Raw genomic sequence first — 24,053 nt, forward strand, 5'->3', positions numbered from 1 at the left:
GACACTGGCAGTAACGCTTCGTAATGTCATGGCGGTCGAATTGTAATATAGAGTTTTTCTACTGGCAATTAAATTTCCGTTGTAATATGTTTAAAGTTGTATGGAAACGTTATAAGTTGCTGTACAAATTTTTATTATAAACATTAAAGTGTTAAGTGTATAAGAATGGCAGAAGGAGAAGTTTTATTCCTGCGAGGAGAAAAGTCAAAGGTATGCAGCCACAATGGTATTAATGATAAACAGCCCAATTCTTATACATTGTTGTACCTCATAGTAATGATATCAGTATATTTATAGTAGTTTGTTTCGAAATTCAACCTATTCATATTCATAAATAGGTAACCTATTAAAATATTTATGCTGAAAGCACAGACATAACCTAACACTATTCACCCCCTCCAGACCAATAATATGACGCCAGAGCGGTTCGTCGGCTGCCGTAATTATTTGTACTAAAGACGAGATTACCTAACTAACTGAAGTATATGATATGAAGGTTTACAATTGTTAGATTACACGCTTCTAATATGGGTAATCTTTTACAGGATATCTCTTGAGGACTTGGCTAGCGCATGGACTAATAGCTACACAGAGACAAACGTAACTTAACGTAATTATCGTCGTGTTACTAAACAATTCCATGCAGTCTACAATTTGTGGCATTATTAAGTATAGGTCGGTTATATTAAGCTAGATATATACTCTGAATGCGTAGAAAGTTGTGGTAATTCTTTACAATTGCGTTACCAAAGGAAACTAGATATCTGGGCTAGTCCATACCCAAGTACCGACCGAAAGGAGTATAATATGCAAGTCATACCTAAGGCCTGAACTAACCAAACTTAACCTGTCACTGATACTCAACCTTATGAAAACACGCTATCTTTCTACTCATATGTAGGCTATACCTACCAAAAAATTTAGTTGCAAGGCATGCGATCTCACCTCTGCACTGGCTACACTTTTACAATAGCTTTCCATCCTTATTCCAGTGCGAAATTGGCGTCGCCGCTCAATTTCTTTTTGTTTAGGTATGTACGGCTCAGAGAAACCAAGTTTTAACATGGAGCAACCTTCACTTCCTGTCATGCCTCTGCCAACTGGTGCTTACTTACTGACGTTCAGAAGTCAATAGCTTCATGTCTCGAAGTCAACTCATTTACTCACCAGCTCACAGTGGGTCAGAATGCGAATCTAGCGAGAAAAAATTATTTTATTTTATATATTACTGGAATGAACAATATAATGTTTAAATACTTAAGACAACACAATCATAAAAAGTATTGTACAAGGCAGAAAAGAATTTAAGAGACTCTCCTAAGTCTTGACTTAGTGTCTGCATATGCTTTTTCAAACAGATCTAAGGAAGTCAAATTTATGTCATCAGTTTTTTTCATTATTCTCATAACTTGTCATTTGGACTTAGGCCAGTTTGGAATCCACCTCTTCAATTTGCAATGGACAAAGCAGGTTTATTTGTGGTACTCCCATTTTCCTGTGCCATTCCACCAGCACTCTCCATATAGTCTATCCCTCATTTGTAATAAGCTGGGTTGAAGCTTGGGGCTATTATGCTGATATAGGAAGGAAGGGCTGGAGCTTATCCAGATAGTCACTTGGCTCTGTCACAGCTGAGGATTCATTGAGTTAGAGCTGTGAAGGTGTGTCTTGTATCAGACATGTTGTGCTCAGGCCTGGTTCCTTTCTGTGTGTTTTGTTATATTTGTGTGATAAATGAATTTGAATGCCATAGAACATAATAATAATTTAATGAAGAAATGCTGTTTCTGTAAAATGGTTATCAAACGATGATTAACCAATACTTTTCCATAAAATAAAAATGAAATATACAAATAAGCAAAGAAAAGATAAGAGTAAGTTAACAGAAATTAATTCACATGAAGAGACAAGTAAGTATAGTACCGTACATGCTTTATTGTTAAGTGTTGCTTCATAGAGATCACAGCTAAATCACACAAAAGGACTTGCTTGATCAAGGCTGTACATAGTGTGAAGCTCATTGTATTGCTGGACATAATTTTTTTTCCTACCTTCTAACATTGTTATTGTAATAACACTTCTTATGAGCTGCTCATTCTGTTACTGTAGTCCAATCAGTTCTCAGTTCACAATCATTCTTCCTCTTCTTGATCTCAGTTATGTTTAAGTACTACAGCTTAGTTGCACAGAATTCACTAAAAGTTTAAAATTTCTGTGCAAGAATGAAAAAGCAAGTGAGGAGGGTGATGCTGCCCCGGCAGAAGATGACATCTGGGATGACACAGCCCTAGTGCGAGCCTACGACCATGCTGTGAATATGGCAAAAGAAGAGGTTGCCCGTCGCATGGGTCTGACCAAGGAGAGTGTGTCTGGAAATGAGAGTAGTGCATCTAATAAACCTAGAAGACGAAAGAAAAGGCACAATAAGGAGGTAAGTTGGTATTTCATACTTACATCATAATAGTTTAGATCAGTGGCACATGAAGACTTTTTAGACGGTACATAATATTTAAAACAAGCCATGAATGATCAGAGCTAATGAAAACCATTTCTGCCAGAGCGGATTTGTATTGCTTTACTGTATGAAATCTTGTTACGCTAATCTTGCTCCTGTAATATTACGAATGACATACTTCAAAATCGATGCCTAAGATGTGCTGGCTGAATAGTGTGTGGTGACTGTTGTATGTAGGCTTGGGTTCTTTATTTCTTATTACACAGTGAAAACAAAACACAGAAATTGTTTGAATTCAGAACCACCTCGGATACTTGCATTTAAAGATTATGCCAAGAATCAAGTAGCTGGCTTGCAGAGAACAACTTCATGCATGAAATTATTAGTTCAGAACCACTTAATTTAATAATACAATAATATAATGTTTCTTTTCTACATCTGTAATGCTATTTCTTTAATTATTTATTTAACAGCATGATTCTCTTTTTTATAGTTTAAAACTATGCGACTTAATTATTGATATTAATTTAGTGTTACGTATACTTAATTTGAATTAAGCATAACAACTCTGGAACTCTGGGGGTTCAGTCTTGAGTGGAAGAGTGTTACTTGTGGTACAGGGAGTAAAAAGGTTGAGTACTACTGGTCTAGATTAAGTAGTGAAATATGTAAGATTCTGAAGACCAGTGGCTGCCCGGAGATTGAAACTTTAGCACACGTCTTGGGATTCCGTGAACAGGGATTGCTCTTGAGGAACTCTAGACATCATCTTGTAAGATCCAAAATTGCTGCCGCATTAAGAAATAAGGACTGGATAGTAGAAGAAGAAATCTCCTGTCTAGCTGAAAATGGGTCAACGAGACGAGTAGATATTTTAGCGTACAATGCTGACACTAAACAGGGCATCATTGTGGACCCCACGATACGTTTTGAAGTAGAATGTCATCAGTCAGCCGAGGTCCACCTTGAGAAGAAGTCGATCTATGAGCCTACAGTCAACTATTTCAAGCTGAAATATGCCTTAATTCACGTTGAGGTATTCGGCTTGCTCATAGGTGCTCGAGGGACTATACCAGCTTTTTTCGAAGAATTTCGATGGCAGTTTGCTCTGCCAACATCCCTGAAGGAAGACATTGTGATAATTGTGTTAAAAAATCCTGCCAAATCCTTATTAATCACATGGTGCCACATTAATAGCAATTGTAATTTTTCACGCCCTTTTCTTTGTTTTCCTTCTTTAAAATTTAATATCTATCTTTACATATGTATAATAATTTTTTTGAGGATATACTGAGTCCGTAAGGGCTACCCTCAATGGGGGGCAGTTTACTATTATTATTATTATTATTAATTATGAAATACATTTCTGGTGTCCCATTTTTCCTTCCACATTCCTTTTCCTCATTTTTTATCTTTGTCTTAATTTTTATCTTCTACACAACCATCACCATCGCTACCACCACCTCAGCCACATTTCCTTCATGTTTGTTTGAGTTGATAATAATAGCAGCGGTGTTTACAGGAGGAGAAATGGAAGTATTCTGGGAAATTGTAACCCATTAAACTTAAAATTATATCTCGACTTGTTAATATTTGGGTGCAGAATAGAAAGTTTATGAACCAATAATATTCAATCACATTTACTCACATACAATAAATTTTCCAGTGGCGAGTTGGAGCAGCATGTCGTGCAGTGTACAGTGGCGATGGAGTGTCATATGAAGCCACAGTAGATACAGTATATCCAGATAAAGGAACTTGTGTTGTGAAATATGTAGGTGAGTGAAACCACTGATGTCGATAATTTTTTATTTCTATGATGTCAGTACATTGCAATCAAAAGACCCTCCACAGCGCCATTAATTCTAGTAATCGTACAAAAGTTGGCATATAATCCTGTACGAAGTTGGCACTCCCATTAATTGGCACACTATATCACTAAGGAATGAAGATATACATAACTTTCACGTGTTAACTTGAACTAAATTTAAAAATACCTTAGTTGATTAGTTTCGGCTTGTGAGCCATCTTCAGAAAACTGCGTCGTCCTTGCATCTTCCGGTGTCACGCAATACTTCCATATGCACAGAACACATCACAAACGCCAATCTCACCTACAACAATGTAGACACAGACATGGAAATTCTACATAGGCCTATCCAACCGAAAAACCAGAAACTAAACACACTCAAACAATGCGAAATATACGCAAAAATACACCCACAACAAATCCTTAACACACAACTGAATTTCAGAACACACAAACTACTTGACTCCACACCACACAACACAAACACATCCTAACTAGAGGCAAAGACAATGGAAGATGCAAGGACGACGCAGTTCTGAAGATGGCTTCCAAGCCGAAACTAGTCAACTACAGTCTATACAAAACTAGAAAGATATTAACAGTTCTCTCTCTCTCACATGCGGAAGAGAGCGTCGTGCGGTGAAGCTGCCTGCCGTGTCGGAACTGAGCAGCTGACGAGAACTCGCAAATTCGTATCATAAAAATATAATTATAACAGTAATAATAATAATAATAATAATAATAATAATAAAAGAGTAAGTGAATGTGAATATAGTATGTAGTGTGCTTGTGATATGTAGTATAAACTGTAACCAAGATTTCATGCTATAAATTTGAAGTTATAAAGGAATAGGTTTTTAGCTCCCTGGACTATGTTACATCAGCTAATAATGCCTTGTGGGGAAGTGACAGGCCTACATAAATCTCAGTGTCATAATGTGGCGAACAGTACAGAAAATAGTGGTGCACGTGGTTTATCTGAGCCAGGTGTTTCAGATATTAGTATCAGTAATAAAGACGCGAAATCAATTAGGCCTATTTCGTTTTATCACTTGAATAAGGCGAAAATTGATAGTGATCCTGTTTCTGACGATCCTACAAGATGGATAATAAATTAATAATCGTAATCGTATCGCTAAATGAAGTTACATTACTTAAAATATGGACATTCATTTAAAAAATTCACACTGGCAATATTATTGAATTTCCGAGGTATATGCATACTTAAGTAAAAGTTTGTTTTACAGAACAATGAAGATAGTGTCCATTCTCTTCATTAGTATCTTGCGGCCATTGATTTTTTTTATATTCAAAACTTAAATTCTTTACGATAATGTAGGGGAAAGAAACACTGCCGTGCAAGATTCCACATCTCATAGTGAAATATGCATCTTTTTTAACGTAGTCGGTAATATAAACACACATGCCGTCAGAATAACTGTGAAAACAATAACCATGACAGAACGCCAATGGCCTACTTGCTGCGACACACGAAGATTCAACTTATGAATGAAACACCTGGCTAGCACATGCTGGCTGTGAAACAATTGGCTGAACTGTCAGCACCTTTCTAGTTTTGTGTAGACTGTAAGATATTTTTAAACTTGGTTCAAGTTAACACGTGAAAGTTTTATATATAGGGGAGAGTCTGGTAGTATCGGACATCGGGTAGTATCGGACAGTGCCTTTCTTTCGTCTACCACCATATGGTAGTACCTGAATGACATGGTTACGTTTCTCTATGCGACATCACAGAAACGTAACCATGTCAATCAGGTACTATCATCGTGTGGTAGATGAAAGAAACTCACTGTCCGATATTACCCGACTCTCCCCTATATATTTTCATTCCTAAGAAAATTTATTGCAAAAAAATACGGGAAAACGATAAATAAAAAAAGGTGCAAGGAAAGACAGCTTCCAACAGTGTTCATCATCACATTGTTACACCAGTGCAGTTGAAATTGTGTTGTGATTTTATATTTGAATATTACAGGTTATGGCAATGAAGAGGAGATTCTAATGAAACAACTTCAACCTTCTCAAGGTCAAGCAGCAAGGAAGAATCAGGAAACATTTGCAGCTGAAGATTTGCAGCAGCAGCAGCCAGTAAGATATGCACAGAGTGAATTAAGGATCCAGATCAGTTTTTGAGTGGATGATCTGTCAAAATGAATCATCTGATTTCACATGGCTGTATCTTTTACATGCATGCACATAAAACCTTGGGGTGAATTTTAAAAATGTTTAGAAATAAAAAGTTTTCATTTACCTTTCACAAATGTTCAGTGTGCCCTCCATCGGACGCATGGCATACCTCTAGATGATTCATATTCGTCCCATACTTTTGCGATCGTGTCTGGTGTTACTGCACCCACTGCTGTTACTATGTAGTGTCGCAGTTCATTCAGAATTGTGGGAAGGGAAAGCATGTTGACGGAGTCTTTCACAAACCCCCACAAAAAAAAATCACGTGCAGTGAGATCAGGCGACCATGGAGGCCAATGTTGCAATGCATGATCCATAGTCCCCTGACTGTCGATCCATCATTGAGGAAGCTGATTGTTAAGAAATGCTCCGACTTCCTGTGCAGTGGTGCTTTGTCCTGTTGAAATATGACCGATGGTGGGCAGTGAACCTGCAGGTTCCATTTGTAAGTACCTATAGTGTGCAACCTTTTAATTAATAATGTTGGCTGGTTGAAGGGGACTGTCTGCATGAAATGTACGGAGAGATTGTTAAAATGAAAAACAGAATTTTTTCAACAAATTGACAAAATTTAACCTCAGTGTATCCTTAAGAAGAAATAATCTATTTAGAGCATAATTGCAAAGATTCTGAAGGTTTTTATAATATTTAAAAATTGATGGAAAGGAACAGAAATGTATAAACACTTAAATATCTGATGTTACAAGAGGTGGATGCAGTGTACTCCAGCAATCTGGCTTGTTCTGCATGCGTATGTCATAAGTAATTTCTGACAATCTTCAGTTACAGAATGGTTTGGAGATGGAATGTAGTGATGGCGAATCTACAAAGGAATCAGTTGTGAAACCCAAGTTTAAAACGGTTCCAAAATCTCCTCAAGACATTAAAATGGACTGGGAAGCTCGAACAATTAGACCTCCAGGTCCCGGCTACTTTCCTCCCCAGCTTATGCCTCTTCGAATGCCACCCATGGTGAGAAATTCTCTTACACTAGCACCAAACGAAGTAAAGCCATAAGGAAAACAGTTGACTTGGATGGCCGTTGATACTTTTCGCAAAAGATGTCCTGCAGTGGAATACTGAAATTTGAGAATATTATTTTCAGTGTTATATAATTGCTATACTTTGTCTCTTGAAACTTGTTCAAACTCTGTCGACATTGTGTAATAATGTTATTCAGTCAAAAAGAATGGCACAGTTAGTATAGGTTACGATGGCAGCAAACTTAAATCTGGCTCTGGATAGGAACTTTATTTCTCTTACTTGCATAACATATTTAGGTATTTTAGACTGAAAAAATATCATTATTTTACTTTGCAGGGAATAAGAAATATAATCAGTAGGGCAAGGCATTTAATGACCTATAAATTGGTAAAAAATGCGAAATAAAAAATGCATTTATGACCTAAAAATACAAAAAAATGACCTAAAAAAAAACAAAAAATGACCAATAAAAAGTAAAGCATTGCCAATGAAAATACTTTTAATTACGTTAAGTACTCACTTGATTATTGAACTACATAAAATTTAAAAAAATCCATGTTACAGTACCATGTATTGGAGAAAATTCATTTCAAGTGCACTTTTACAACAATTTTGAATTGCAGTTAACGATCAAAACTTGGCGGAGATTTTCAAACAAAAATGATTGTCTATTGTCTGCTAGTACCGACTTATAAATGGAAAAGCTTCTCTATACTTCAACGGAAACAATTGGAGCAAACTGAAAGCAAGCAATATCTCCTGGATTTAACTCACAGTCAGGAAGAGAAAAATTGTCACCAGACAAAGCTCTGCCAATTGAACAGAATGTTGTGTACCCCCTGTTCTTGCTTAGACAGTTTTTCATTTTCATTGACACTGCATCACCCACTTTATCACATCCACGGCTCAAATCATTCACCACTTTATCCACTATTTGTAGCTGTTCCACTAATGTCACTTGGGATTTTGCCAGTGCAGTTATGACATCAGGAAGGAATCCAAAATTAGTATTTATGTAGGAAAGTTTACCAGCAATTTCTTTATCAGCTAACAGTTCTTGCGCCTTTTTTATTGACACTGACTCACCATTATCAAAAGAATCAACCACTTTCTTCACAACATCGAAATTCTTGCAATAATAACTGCAAGCTTGGAGCCATGTTCCCCATCTAGTCAAAACAGGTGAAAATGGCAATTGGATTTCTGGAGCTTCTGTTTTGAATGCTGAAATTCGAGAGGGGGCTTTCAAGAATACTTTCTTCACGCATCCAATTAATTTATCCACTTCAGGAAAATTTGCACGTACTTCTTCTGCAACCCGGTGTAATGCATGTGCTAAACACGTCACGTGTACCATTTTTGGGTACAGTGCACTTAAAGAAGCAGCTGCTTTCATCATGTAGGGTGCTGCATCTGTTATAAAAAGCAAGACACTGGAATTTCGAATCCCATCAGGCCAAAGTATTCTCAATGCATGGTCAAATACTAAGCTGATCGTTGAGTAGTTGACTTTGTCTAGCTGCTCACAATGAAGTAGAAATTGTTCTCCAGGGCTGTGTGCTTATAAAACTCCAACAATAACATTAGCTACATAACGGCCCATAGAGTCTGTTGTCTCGTCAATGGATACGAATACATTTCTTTCTCCAATCATTTCTCTTATTTTTTTCAAAGTTTTATCATAGCACCGAGCTATGTATGTTCTTCTCAATGTTCTGGGATCTGGAATTAATTTTCCGGTCTCCTCTTCTAAGAAAGTTCGCAGCTTAGGATGATTCAGTTTGTGAAGTGGAATATCAGCCGATAGAAAAGCTTGACATAGTTTCTCACAAAATGGCGAAAACGTTGAACACATATCCCCCAGAAGCATTTGCTGTAAGTTTACACTGGATTTATTTTCAAGTCTCTGCAGGCCACGTTTATGTTTCTCCCATGACATGTGTTGTTCTATCGTAAACTTTTTTTCAGCAGCTACTCTTACATCGCAGATCTTGCAGAATAAAATACGACCGTCCGTTGAAAAAATATTTTCTCCATATTTTGAAACAAATGCCTTTAATTTAACACTAGCAGTTTCCTTTACTTTAGGCATTTTGCTCTTGACCTGTTCACACAGACGACTAGAAACAACTGACCACCTCAATTAACAGCATAACAGTTTACCTGGAGAAAGGAATCTCTGTGGGAGTGTGGGTAAATTCCTAGAAGTGGGCAAGTTCATTATGCCTTGAAAAATAGGTGTACAAGCTAGCATACGCTCTAAGAATTTGAATAAAATTCCTAGAAGTGGGAAAGTTCATTATGCCTTGAAAAATAGGGGTACAAGCTAGCATACGCTCTAAGAATTTGAATAAAATTCCTAGAAGTGGGCAAGTTCATTATGCACATACCTTGAAAAATAGGGGTAGAAGCTAGCAAACATCTACTTAATTCTAAGAAATTGTACTGACAAGGAAAATACTGAATTATAATAAAAATCTCAAATCAAATACAAATAATGTCACAGACTTCCTGAAAAGTGTAAAAAATGCTCAAAATGACCTAAAAATTGCTAAAAAATGACATATCCGTAAAAAACTTAAGAAAATGCAAAAAAATGCCCTAACGAATTGCTTTTATTTAACTCAGTTTTTAATGTCATACATTTCCATATATGCTAGCAATGTTTAAACCTTCATAAGAAAAAGATGCAAAATCATTAATTGCCTTGCCCTAATAATCAGTATAATAGGAGAATAGGGAATTGAATTTCTTAATAAGATCTATGATTTTCTTTTCTGTAACAACTGTAACTCTAATTATTTCATGACATTGTTATGGAAATTTATGCTATTTGAAATTTTAATTTTAGATAACTTTCTAGTCTTTAATACAATATATTATTATTTGTATTATTTTTATCAGCGTTTGTATTTCTATTTTGTATTTATATGTCTATCTGGTAGGATGGAAGAGAAGACCTTATGGTCTTAATCCTGTCAGATTAAATAAATAAATAAAATAAAATTATATTGTATTAGAGAATAAGTCTGTTGGTCCAAAACAGTACAAACTGTTTATGAAAATATAAAATAGTTGTATAATTTTCAGTCAGCAACTTAATCTAAGTGTAAGTGCAGAATGAATTCTGTTACATCACATTAAATTATATATTTCACAAATCACATTATATTATGTTTCAGGAATATTTTCGACTTGTACAAAAGTCATCTTCAGGCGACACAATAAAGCAAAGAAAACAAATTGAACACAGCTGATAGCAGTACAATGAGTGAACACATATACGCATTATAAACCATGCATGCTCATTTAAGAAAGCATCATACATTTAATTAGTTAAAATAATCAGATAAAAATAACAATCAAGTAAAAAGGCTACACTTAGATTCATATCATGTTGTGTGACACATAACAAATTGTGTGCCGATGTTTAGAGATGAAAATTAAGTTTAAAAATATAAACCTAGGAGGTTAAAATGACGGAATATGTCCATTTGTAATGCAGTGTTCAAGACAGTAAATTCTTTCAGATATGGGTATTATGCGTGTGTTTTCAGCCGCTCGCAGCAATAAGTAGCAATAATATAACGAATATACTGCTGAGGTATTCAGATATTGAAGCCTTCTCATTGTTGCGTTACATTTGTTATGTGCACACAACATGATATTAACCTAAGTGTAGCCTTTTTACTCGATTGTTATTTTTATCTGATTATTTTAACTAATTACAATGGACTTATAGCCACACTTAAGCTTTTTTAAAATGGGCATGCATGGTTTGTAACGCGTATTCATTGTAGATTATTTATTTTATTTATTAGTAGTATTAGTATTTATTTATTTAACCTGGTAGAGATAAGGCCGTCAGGCCTTCTCTGGCCCTCTACCAGGAGATTCCAACTACAATATCAACAATAAAATTACAATTACTGCTATCACCTGTGTTCAATTTGTTTTGTTTGCTTTATTGTGTCACCTGAAGATGACTCTTGTACAAGTCGAAAATATTCGTGAAACATAAGATAATGTGATTTGTGAAATATATAATTTAATGTGATGTAACAGAATTCATTCTGCATTTACACTTCGATAAGTTGCTGACTGAAAATTATACAACTATTTTATATTATAACTTATCTGAATCTCAACATGACCTTCAAATGTTTATGAAAAGTCACGCACATGCTCATCAGATTTACATTTTACATTGAATCCTTAATCGCAATTGGCTTCATTTTGTATAATCTTAATTTAATAAACATTATAAAGTATTGTACAGCATTCCTTGTATAGGTACATAGAATTATGATTTTTATTACTTATTGCAGGGTGTTCCTCCTATGGTAGTTCCACCACCCCCACCACCACATTTGACTACGAACTTTCCAGAGGAAGATGCAGAAGCATTATCGGCAATGTTAATGTCGTGGTATATGAGTGGCTTCCATACAGGTAAGAAGGATTAAAACAGTGTAACAGTCCCATGTAGAAATAGGTAGATGACAAATCTTTGAAGTCCTGCTGTAGTTTCATTGATGCACTTTATCAGGAAGTCCATACTGACGTCACTGTTAGTGCAGACATGTCAGTATTGTGTACGTCACTGCTGTACTTCATTTGCACAGCATGACTACGAATTGATTACACTAGATCAGTACTGGGATGTCATAGAATGGGATGCTGGTGGTTGTGGGAAAGAGACCTAGGTCGAGGACTTTCTGCATAGCAGTATTATAAATGTTATTTAATAAGATGCACTGAATTTAAAACATATATTTCTTCATTTTAGGTTACTATCAAGGTTTGAAACAGGCAAAGAATTCCTCACCATGTGGTGGTAATTCTAGCAGAAATTCGTCTAGAAAAAAGTGAGAACTGAAGGATTTTACTTCATGGTTAATTCTATGTTTCCCAGGTAATATAAAAATGAAACTTTTTCTTATTTTTGTGTGAAAAATGTTACAGCAGAGTGCTGAGTGGGTTCGAATTTAATTTCTGGATGTGAGAAGTAAATAAGATTTATGAAATTTTGTTTTAATTGCATTATGAAAAAGTGCTAAAAGAACAATATTTTGAAAATAACAAGGAAGTGACTGTTTATGAGAATAAATTATGATATACGCATTGTAAAACACTGGCTATTGTTATCAGTGTAGTAAATGTACATACATTTTCATATTTCTAATTTGTTGTGTCATGTTAATCTTGTATAAAATATATTAGGAATATATTGAATCAAATTTATTTGTTAAATCTAATTCAGTTAATACAGGATCCTGCGGTTGGTCTGACGAATTTCAGCAAGATATGGCTTGAACAGTGCAATTCATTGGCATGTTATTAATTTTTTTAATTACAGTAACATACTCGTAGTAGGAACATTAAATCCAGACTTTGAACTGGGCAGGGCATGTAGCACACATGGGTGAATCCAGAAATGCATATAAATTATTGATAGTTGGGAGATCTGAGGGAAAAAGACCTTTGGGTGGGCCGAGATGTAGATGGGAGGATAATATTAAATTGGATTTGAGGGAGGTGGGATATGATGCTAGGGACTGGATTAATCTTGCTCAGGATAGGGACCAATGGCGGGCTTATGTGAGGGTGGCAATGAACCTTGGGGTTCTCTAAAAGCCATTTGTAAGTAAGTTTTTTTAATGACACATTTCAAGTGATCCTTACTGTTTGTTGCAATCTTACCCAGAAGTTGTTCATGACACGGTTCTGACTAGTTTGGTAAACTGTAAAATGAAATGAAGACGTTGTCTAGGAACTGCATGAACAACTAATACACAGCGAAAAGGTGACTGTCATCATTGCTCTCTACGCTTTTCAAGATGAAAGTGAGAAAGTTATTGCAGTGAATGATGAAAGGTATTGGCAAATGTTACAGACATGACCAGCCTCAAGGGCTAGTGATCAGAGCTTCTGACTACAGTTCATGAGGTCCTGGGTTCAGTTCCTGGTTAAAACACAGGACTTTTTCCTTAAAGGGGAATATTCCTGTGTTTGTCCATGGTCTGGAAATTAGGTTAGGCTTAGGTTTAGGACTTCTCCTGGCAATTCATAATCATAATCATCATCATCATCGGGGAGCGTAACTCCGCATTCCAGGTGCCCCAACCTCAGAAATGGGTTACAAATAAGTCATTGCCAGGAGAGACCAGAAATGTCAAAATGACAACCTGGTGGCATTGGATTAAAAAAAAAAAATGTTACAGACATTATTCAGAGACGCAGTTGGTTTCAACTGCCAGACACAAACTTACTGCCTGCTCCAGATTTTTTTCTCAAGGCTGAAAAGAAGAATGTTTCAAACTAGACCACACTATATCCAATATCTGAAACGGTACAGGCAAGAAGTCCCACGTGTCATGAGATTGCAGCAGATACCGAGAGGATCACTTGAAATGTATAATTTTAAAAAATTGACAACATGTCAATAAATTGCATTGTTCGAGCTGTTCCTGTCTTATTTTGGTATTTCTAAACCTTATAGTCTCTTTAAGATAGCATGCTGAAATTCGTCATAACCGATTGCTGGACCTTTACATACTGATACTGGATGTTATTATCAAAACACTGAAAAATATGATGTCAAGATCTTTGTTACAGATTTGTGTACTGTGGACTCTCTTTATTTAAATAATATTCCCTCTAACAGTCATATGATTTTGAAACACATACTTTTCTTTATATAGAATTGGTTTGATATTTGAAGTGTGTGTAAGTAGCGAATTAAAACAGTACAACACACTGTGGTTAGGGAATAGATGGATTTAGCATGAATTAAAGACTTACGACCAAGTATTTTAAAATAAATGTTGCGTTACAGTTTTTAAAAATGTTTTTTTTTTTTAATTTTTTTGCGGGTATTTTACAGTAGTCTGTGATAAACAGTTAACCATAGTAGTAGTGAAATGCACACAAGATGATAATTCAGACATTATACACGTGGTCTGAAAAGTTTGTATCATTATATGGAAACTGTATTGAATGTTTAACTTGATTTTTATTTTCCAACACGTCCAGTTGAAATGCTGCCTGTCCAGCTGAGATGGGAACATGAACCCCGATGATAGCGTGATAAGGAGGATTAAGGACCAAGGAGTAAATTTTGCCTCACCTACATTATGCTGTATTTCTGGAGAATTTTTATTGCTGTCCTATTGTCACCCACAGTTTAGGCCTAGTCTCATGCTGCGAAACTGGATGCCCAGTATTTACGTTATGTCACAAATAACTGGGCTCTAGGCAAAGGTACTAACCATTGCTCATCCTTGAGTCCGATGATTTCCATTCTGCAAGCATATCTATCTTGGAACTGGAGGAAAGTCTGCATTTGGAGACCAACCACTATATTGATCAGTCATAATTAATTTTCGTGATAAAAGCTACAAATCTCAAAATGCACTTGGCTTCAGCATTTTTCTACTTTGAATGAATGATTAATTATGTAATGTTATTAACAATAATACAATTTAAGTTCCATTAAAAATACTATGTGCTTGGTAGTCCAGTAAAACACACTGAGTAGTTTGCTCGCTGTATTGAAAAGTCACAGCTGTTTAAGTGGAACCAAATTCTCGGTGCCACTTGTGGTAACGTGGTGCAAGATGAGCAGCTGAGGGTTTTGTACTTCTCAGAGCATTTTGCAAATCTTCAGTATTTATAACTTTCAACTTCAGGTTTGTCACATTTTCATCTAAAAAAAGAAAAGCATTTTTTTTAAATAATCACATTAGCCGTTGAAAAGTGACAAATACAATATATTAATAGAAATTTCTATCATTTCGGACCTGTACTAGGATGCCATCCCAGAAAGTCGACCAACACATTTTTAGGCGAGATTTGTCACACCTATAATTTATAAATTACACAACATATTTCAATAAAGGAAACGACGGTGGCAGATTTTTATTTTTTATTGAATTTAATGTCCATTTGTCCAATTTTAATGTAGCCTGTCTTTCTCCTGGTTATGAATGTTAAATGTGCAAACTTAGGTAAATATTAGTCAAAGCGTGTAGATTTGTATCGAGAACATACATACACACATATCCACCCACATTCACTTTTATATACAAGATTATACAGTAGTCGCTTGCAAAGGAGGAAAACAATATTAATTTTGAAATGATAGGAGATATAATTTATTTCTACTTCTTTGTTCCTACTTAAAACCTTGTAAAGCTACACAGGCACTGTGATGTTGACTTACCATCTTTGTGCGTTTCTAGAACAGAGAAGGCCTCTCGCACGGCATTCATAGCTGTCTCCTTGCACACCAGCTTGATGTCTGACCCTGAGTAGCCAGCCGATTCCTGCATATGAAATTCATTATCTTATGTTAGAATCTTCAGAATACATAGTAGACAGGACCAGCTCAGCAATATAGACACTTGTGTACCATGAGTTTGTGCTGGAGCACATATTAAACAAGGAAATATAAAAATTAACCTTACTGCTCTAATTCCTCACAAGGGTAAGGACAGAAGAGCCCAAAAGGTTCAGCCCTTGGAAGGGTTGATAGAGAACGTAGTTGACACCTACAGATGTTAATCTGTCCATCTTTAAGGTGGTAACACGTTTGCCTGCTGCACTCGGATGTGGGTTCGATTCCCACTTGGACTGATTACCTGGTTGGGTTTTTTTTCCGAGGTTTTCTCCAACAGTAAGGCGAATCTCAGATAATCACACAACAAACCCTCGATCTCATCTTATCAAATACCATCTCATTACCATTATTCCATTGATGCTAAATAATCCAGTATTTGGTACAGCGTCGTTAAGTAACCAACAAAAACATATGTGTGTGGACTGTAAGGTGGGATCGTGGACACATAGGTCTGAAGAGAGCCATGGTAAGTGCTTTCATCACACTTGAAATTCCATTACCTTCAGCAAGATACGAACTGTAAGCAGAGGCGGCTTTCGAAGGGGGGCTGCGGAGCTGCAGCACCCCCAGACATTTGTGGTTCTTGTCTCGTTTTATGTTGTGAAATACATTTATTATACAGTCTTATTTAGTGGCTCGAATTTTTAAAAAAATTTCGCTCTCACTGACATGCACGCAATCGTTAGTGAAGCCACTTCCTCCCCTGGAGCTGCCAGTCTCGTCTTGGAAACTTTGCGCGTTAGTTTTACCCCTCCCCCTGCTGCCCCTTGCCACGAATCCAGAGTTTCCAGGCGCTGCAATACATTTTCTTTAACGTTGTGAGTATAACAAGTGTGACAATGTTTAATTCTGTGTAATATTTACAGTCTATTCAGCTCAGTACCTTAACAATTCAGGAGAAATGTGAAATTAAGTGCCCATCAGTTGAATCTCATAATGGAAAGAGCACTAAACAAAATAGCCTACAAAGCTCGCATATGTTTTGCTAATATATCCAGTATCCCTGCTTTCTTCTCTCGATCTCCTCACAGTCTATATTAAATTAATGTGTTTGGAAGACAATTCCATCAGCTGGGGCAACAACATGGAGTTTTAAATAAGAATAGTAAATGTTGATCATGAGAAGAAGGAGCCATTGCTAGAATGTTTTCAAACCATAATGGAATCTGAAACATCTAACAACATCACAATAAATTATGCAAGCGCCCTGAAGATCCCGAATTCACTTTCTGGCTCAGGTTTTTTTTTTTTTTTTAAATTGATGTATCATGTAGATATATTATACAACCTACTACAACATCGCCAGTTAGATATTTCTAAGATTCAAATCTGCATATAAAAAATTAAATTATGGTTTATTTAACGACACTCGCAACTGCAGAGGTTATATCAGCGTCGCCGGTGTGGCGGAATTCTGTCCCGCAGGATTCTTTTAAATGCCAGTAAATCTACTGACATGAGCCCGTCTCAGTTAAACACACTTAAATGCCATTGACCTGGGCCGCGATCGAACCCTCAACCGACTATACTACCGAGACCGCTCTGCATATCAAGCTTTATTAATGCCATACAGACAATACGGAACAGTAAACCCTAAAAAACGTCCTAAGGTTGAAGGGATTTGGACAAGGGTTGTGGCAGCCAAGGAAGTGTGTGACCTCATTTTCACACAAGCTAACACCCAATTCCAGTTCATAGATCATCTGATATTATCTTCTCTTCTGTGTCAAGAAAAATTTGAATGCTACAAAAGCTCATTTCCTGAAAATGACCTAAATGTATGTGTGGAGCTTTTTCCAATGTCCGACAAAGACAAACTAATAACGGAACTCACTGTGTTGTATCAGAGACAAGAATTCAGAAATATCAGTGATGCAGTCAAGCTCTTGCAGTTTCTTCTGTCTGGGAACTTGCAGGCCTCATTTTCAGAAGTTGTGGAACTACTACGCATAGCTGTTACCATACCAATGACAACTTCCGAACCAGAACGTTGCTTTTCGTGTTTGAAGAGAGTAAAGTCCTATCTTAGAAATACGATGAGAGAAGAGAAACTGACCGCATTAGCTATGTTTTCCATTGTAAAGACTATGTTAAACGACATATCGGATTCTAATAAGAAGATGATTCAAAAGTTTGCAACCTACAAGACAAGGCGCATGGAACTAATAAAGTAAGTTGCTTGGTTTATTTTTGTATGCAGCCCCCCTTAATTCAATACCGACGAGCCGCCACTGATTGTAAGCAAGGATTCCCTTCCTACTATTATTTCCTTCTCCCTTTCGCTGTTTGTTTATTTATTTGTTTCTTTTTTGTTTGCTCGTTTGTTTGTGCGTCTGTTGTGTGTTTATTTATTTTGTTCGTTTATTTGTTTACTTCTTATTCATTCCATACTACATACCTCATCCCACTCATATTCCCCTTTCTGTCTTTTTTACGTTAAAGAACTACGCTTTTAGTCGTGCACGGAGTGGACCAGCACATGATGGTTCTCCATCTAAGGCAACGCAGATCGACTGCAGTGGAATCGTGCTGTTGTTATAATATTATTCCATCACGCTGTTTTCTATTGTATTTCTTTGCAAGTAACACTTTAAATATAAAAATTGACTGCACTACTTGTATAAATAACTAAACAATTACAGAAGGCTGAAACGTACATGTGCCAGCAGCTCGTAGTCCAGTTTGCTAAGCAAAGAAGGCCCCTTTGTGACTACCGGTGGCAGGTAATGTTCAATCATTGATCGGCGAGCTTCTGTGTTCGGTAAATCCACTAATATTCTTTTTTCTAATCTTCTTAAAATGGCCGTATCTAATTCCCTATAAAAGATGGAAAACAGTAGGTAAATAATTGTGATTAATGTGTTTCACGTCGTCATATTATTCGTCATCAGCTTGATTCTGTGATTTGATGACTTAAGTGTCAGAAGAACATATTCTGACTGCATAAATCACAATATTGTAAGTTGTAGGAAATAAATACATATCAGTCAACAATAACATACACAGGTTACATCTTCCAGTTGTACAAAGAAGACCAACCAACCAACATCTTGTTGCACTGAAAGTTTATATGACCGGAGATCAAGCTGACTTGCTTTTGACTCCTCCTTTGTGAGTGAAGTGCAAGCAAAGGAGAGTGGAAATAAGTGCTCAGTGAACTTGTGGAAGAATCGCCTGCTTGTTAGGTGGTGGAATAATGACTAGTGATAAGTGTTATTAGTAGGAAAGGGAGACAGATGCAACGAACTGGGATAACAAATCACAGATTAAAGAAATGAATGAGTGAAATTAAGGAACTGTGGTTTAATGTAAGAAATACAGTATATCTAACAGAGCATCTTCTGGAAAAAGAACTAAGGAAGAGACTAGTAAAGTTCTTTGTGTGGAGTATGGCATTATATGGAGCAGAAATATGGACATTACGACAAAGTGAAGAGAAACGAATAGAAGCATTTGAAATGTGGATATGGAGAAGAATGGAGTGTGTGAAGTGAACAGACAGAATAAGAAATGAAGCTGTGTTGGAAAGAGTGGGTGAATAAAGAATGATGCTGAAACCGATCAGGAAAAGAAAAAATAACTGGTTGGGTGACTGGCTGAGAAGAAACTGCCTGTTGAAGGATGCACTGGAAGGAATGGAAGAGGAGAAGAGTCAGGGCAGAAGAAGATGTCAGATGATAGACGACATTAAGATTTATGGATCCTATGCCGAGACTAATAGGAAGACAGGAAATAGAAAGACTGAAGACTGCTGGGTTTGCAGTGAAAGACCTGCCTTTGGGCAGAACACTATGAATTAATTAATGTACATCTGTACAGGGATAAGCAATGATTAGTGATTAGTAATAAGCAAAATGAGATCGATATAGGTACAGATAAAAAGAAGGATCAAGAAAGGAGTAATGGTAGTGACAATTTTGAATAGGTTAAATTAAGTCATTAGTGTTGGAATGAAGGAGAGAGTAGAAGGAATTAGTTGGGGTGGATGTAAGGGGTTGCAGAAAATAGTGAATGGTGAAAGAATTATAGGGAAAGATAGTATGAGATTAGTTAAAAGTAGAAGAAATAAGTAGAGAAATGAATAAGCAGTATAGTAAAATAAGTACTAGATGAAAATGAAAAATAGAATTGGAAAATAGTTATTACTTAGCAGTGACTAGGCATAACAACTCTATTTGAAGGGCATGGATGTGACATTTGAGTAAGATGAAATAAAATAGTAGGTATGAAATTTAGATATAATAGTGCGTCCACAAGAAAGTGTTTATGTAGTAAATGTAATTGTGGCACTGTATGTGAGGTCAACATTATAGTGAATGTAAATGCTGACATATGTATACATATTCCAACTTGGAGTACCAGAACACATTTCGGGTTATCTAGTTTAAATAAGAGAAATAACCACTACTAAATTTATGGAGGGAGAAAGGAACTGGCCACCCTACCCCATTACCTCCTGGCTTAGTTGCCTCATGAGTAGTAAGGTTCCAACCTGTCTTCGGACAGTTAACTAAACAACAACAATTATATGTGCGATTTACCATGGCAAGTTGGATGTTGCTAACAGGAAAACTCTGTCCTCACTGTGTGTCAATCCATCCAGTTGAATGAACAGCTCTGCCTTCAGCCGTCGAGATCCCTCGTGCGTCCCACACGTGTCTCGATGTGAAGCGAGGGCATCCAGCTCATCCAAGAATATTGTGGACGGGGCGTGGTACCTCGCCAATTCAAACATCACCTGAATCAAGTCAAAGTAGCAGTTCCTTTAATAGAAATCGGTTCAGCTATTATCAAGTGAAACATACAGACAGACATACAAACAAAAAAATTTCAATAATTTCAAGGGAAAAATTGTTTCGGGGCCGGGTATCGATCCCGGGACCTCTGGTTGAATGTACCAGCGCTCTGCCAACTGAGCTACCCGGGAACTCCACCCGACACCGTCTCAACCCTTCCCTTTATATCCACACACGTGGGCTGACGAAATGCCAAAGACCCACATCAAGTGCACACAAACTCTGTGTGACTTGGAATTGTGGGTTTCTGTTAATGTACACAGTGACGTATATATTATGCAAATCTAGTCTTTCAGGTAATGCTCCCTGTAAAGCAGATTTGAATAATTTCAAGGGAAAAATTGTTTCGGGGCCGGGTATCGATCCCGGGACCTCTGGTTGAATGTACCAGCGCTCTGCCAACTGAGCTACCCGGGAACTCCACCCGACACCGTCTCAACCCTTCCCTTTATATCCACACACGTGGGCTGATGAAATGCCAAAGACCCACATCGAGTGCACACAAACTCTGTGTGACTTGGAATTGTGGGTTTCTGTTAATGTACACAGTGACGTATATGTTATGCAAATCTAGTCTTTCAGGTAAAGCTCCCTGTAAAGCAGATTTGAATAATTTCAAGGGAAAAATTGTTCCGGGGCCGGGTGTCGATCCTGGGATCTCTGGTTGAACGTACCAGCACTCTGCCAACTGAGCACACAGAGTTTGTGTGCACTCGATGTGGGTCTTTGGCGTTTCTTCAGCCCACGCGAGTTGTGTGGATATAAAGGGAAGGGTTGAGACGGTGTCGGGTGGAGTTCCCGGGTAGCTCAGTTGGCAGAGCACTGGTACGTTCAACCAGAGGTCCCGGGATCGATACCCGGCCCCGGAACAATTTTTCCCTTGAAAATATTCAAATCTGCTTTACAGGGAGCATTACCTGAAAGATTAGATTTGCAAAAAAATTTCAGAAATGCGATTTCATTATGCATGTTAACACCATGTTATTTAAACATGGCCGAGAAAATGTGGAAGGTGATCCCCACATTGGATGGCCAGTGAGTTGCAGAGAGGGTGCTGTGTTTATCACCAGAACAAAAACACTTTCAATGTCAAATTTTGAAAGACAGGCTCGATTTTAGAAGAATATATCCAATTTTTTACAGAGGTTCGTGACAGATGAAACCTGTATCCATCACTGTGTAGCAGAGCTATCGGAACTGTGGTAACACAGTGACTTTCCACCTCCAACGAAAACAAAGGCTGTTCAATCCACTGGAAAAGTGATCTGGGGATTGAGAAAACCATAAATGCAGCAGTTGAAAGGGAAAATTTGTGAAGAAGGCCAGTTATGTCCAAGAAGAAAGTGTTGTGTCATCATGACGTGCGTCTGCTCAAACATCTGCAATTGCTGTTGCTGAATTATGGTTCGAATCCTTGCCACATTCCCCTATTCTCCAGAGCTGGCACCCTCCCAAAGCTCAAAACTTACTGGGCTGGAAATAATTTTGGTCTGATGAGATTATTGCACCAGTATTTTTTTTTTTTTTTTTTTTTTTTGCAGACCTCGAAGTGTGTTTAGTGTCAATTTTGTTATGCTGTTACTTTTTGTAAAATGTTAGTATCCTGTTCTTTAACTTTTTGTTAAATTTTCACTCCTTGTATACTTTGTCACCTGGTAGAGTGTAAGAGAAGGCTCTATGGCCTTAACTCTGCCAGTACAAATAAATAAATAATAATAATAATTATTATTATTAAAAAAGAATCTGTTTGTAAGGTGAGTATAAAAGCATTGCGTCACCATTGGACTAAATGTGTTAATGTCAGGGGATGTTATGTTTCACAATAATAGAATTCTAGTTTTATGTCTGTCAAGCCATGAACTTTCCAAACAGCACTAGTAGCTTAATTTAGCTTCTGTACTTGAATAATTTAATGCGTAGAATATTCATTGTTTAATGAAATGCAAGTAATTATAAATCCAAAAGTCATGACATTAGTTAAGAACCTAACTTTGTTTTGATGAATGCATACCATGAATTGCGACAGTTTGGAAATATTGTCTTAAATAATGCAGGTCTACATAGAATATTTGATAACAGAATTCCTAAATTGATCCATAACTGCAAACATATAGGAAAACACTGTAGGACATCGCCAAAAATGTGCAAAAACTGTAATTAAGGCATTTCCTGGAATAACAACTTCGCATATATTACATCATTTTTTCATAATATTCAATCCTTAATAACACATTACTCACCTAATAAAACAGCATTACTCCCTCCAATAGACACAGAGCCCTTTAGAAATATTTAAATGTCATTCTACACAATTCTGTTACACCAGATTTAAAATGTTTGATGTTCTATATCTTAAATTGAAGATTTGTAGTTAAGTTCTTGTTCCAGAGAACACGAATTATTGTAAAATTGAAGTCAATCCATAATTCTAAAGCAGAGAAAGAAAGAGAGATCTAGCACAGGGCTGTTAACCTATGACTTTCGAGATGAGTTGTTCGAGAAATATTGAAGTATTTAATTTAAAACTATAAGCTTTTGCAGAACTACATTTTTTCTAACAATAACAAAAACATGATAGTGTCTGTTCCCATAAAATAATTAATTTCTACAATATTATTACATTGCCACTGTTTAACTTCAAAATGGATTTATGGATCATGCAAGTAAATTGACGCCTAGTTGACTTTGGATCTTGGCCAGAAAAGATTAAGAACCCCTGTGTAGCAGAAAGTAACAGATAGTGATTTAAAGAATATTATCATTCCACAGATCTTACTCTGACAAGTTTCTCTGAATCTCCTCTCCACTTGCTTATGATGGAGCTCACTGCTATGTTGAAGAATGTCGTTCTGCTCTCAGTAGCAACAGCTTTTGCCAATAAAGTTTTCCCTAAAATTGATGAAATACATTGTAATTATTTTAACACAGTGCAAGTAATTTCAAGAGAAATTTATTAGCAATGATTGCCTAAGTCACATACTAATTTGATAAGCGTACATATTGAAATGAAGTACATACCAGTTCCCGGAGGACCGTACAACAGCAAACTTTTCCACGGTGCTAAAACTCCAGAGAAGAGCTCAGGATATTTTGTTGGATACACGACGGCTTCTTTGAGCAGTTGTTTAGCTTCATCTAGTCCCATGATGTCATTCCAGTGCACGTTTAGATCGTTGACGCATATTTCCTGAAATTTAATATTTAAGTTGTAATTATTAACGCTGAAGAGTAAAAAGAAAAGTACATGACACATTTTGTAGCCAAACAATTATATTATTTAATGAAGCACGTATATATAGTATGCATTCCTTTCTTATTTACGACCATTTGAATGCAGTTTGAGTTCTTCACACTTAGATTTCTCATTTCTGAACTAAATCAGTATAAATGTTTTCAGTA

General features: G+C 36.6%; 2 protein-coding genes across 4 annotated transcripts in view; one reads left to right on the top strand and one right to left on the bottom strand.

The window, feature by feature from the left end:
* On the top strand, positions 1 to 22,154 carry Smn (survival motor neuron). Of its 2 annotated transcripts, XM_069838795.1 has the most exons (8): positions 1 to 210; positions 2,222 to 2,431; positions 4,122 to 4,233; positions 6,262 to 6,374; positions 7,257 to 7,445; positions 11,786 to 11,909; positions 12,247 to 12,372; positions 21,798 to 22,154. In XM_069838795.1, exons 1-7 carry the CDS (start codon positions 166 to 168, stop codon positions 12,327 to 12,329), a joined length of 876 nt encoding a protein of 291 aa, XP_069694896.1. In that variant the 5' UTR covers positions 1 to 165; the 3' UTR covers positions 12,330 to 12,372; positions 21,798 to 22,154. The 2 variants fall into 2 exon arrangements, with proteins under 2 accessions (XP_069694896.1, XP_069694895.1); XM_069838794.1 differs by lacking the exon at positions 21,798 to 22,154 and having other exon boundaries at positions 12,247 to 12,701.
* Positions 14,181 to 24,053, bottom strand: part of LOC138708694 (katanin p60 ATPase-containing subunit A-like 2) — a 15,268-nt gene continuing 5,395 nt past the window's right edge. For both annotated transcript variants that reach the window (XM_069838793.1, XM_069838792.1), the window contains 6 exons: positions 23,673 to 23,841; positions 23,431 to 23,543; positions 20,400 to 20,596; positions 18,516 to 18,675; positions 15,682 to 15,784; positions 14,181 to 15,165 (listed from right to left, as the gene is read on the bottom strand). In XM_069838793.1, the coding sequence (XP_069694894.1) occupies positions 15,029 to 15,165; positions 15,682 to 15,784; positions 18,516 to 18,675; positions 20,400 to 20,596; positions 23,431 to 23,543; positions 23,673 to 23,841 (879 nt within the window). In that variant the 3' untranslated portion in view covers positions 14,181 to 15,028. The remainder of the gene's footprint in view (positions 15,166 to 15,681; positions 15,785 to 18,515; positions 18,676 to 20,399; positions 20,597 to 23,430; positions 23,544 to 23,672; positions 23,842 to 24,053) is intronic.

The sequence above is a fragment of the Periplaneta americana genome, chromosome 11, assembly GCF_040183065.1.
Source record: "Periplaneta americana isolate PAMFEO1 chromosome 11, P.americana_PAMFEO1_priV1, whole genome shotgun sequence".
In the NCBI taxonomy this organism is placed as follows: domain Eukaryota; kingdom Metazoa; phylum Arthropoda; class Insecta; order Blattodea; family Blattidae; genus Periplaneta; species Periplaneta americana.

What these genes read in the sequence shown, in the direction of transcription:
- Smn (XM_069838795.1), top strand. Translation starts at nt 166, where the DNA reads ATGGCAGAAGGAGAAGTTTTATTCCTGCGAGGAGAAAAGTCAAAG. An exon ending in TTGTGTTGTGAAATATGTAG is followed by an intron (nt 4,234 to 6,261) that starts GTGAGTGAAACC and finishes TGAATATTACAG; the next exon opens with GTTATGGCAATGAAGAGGAG. An exon ending in CTCTTCGAATGCCACCCATG is followed by an intron (nt 7,446 to 11,785) that starts GTGAGAAATTCT and finishes TACTTATTGCAG; the next exon opens with GGTGTTCCTCCTATGGTAGT.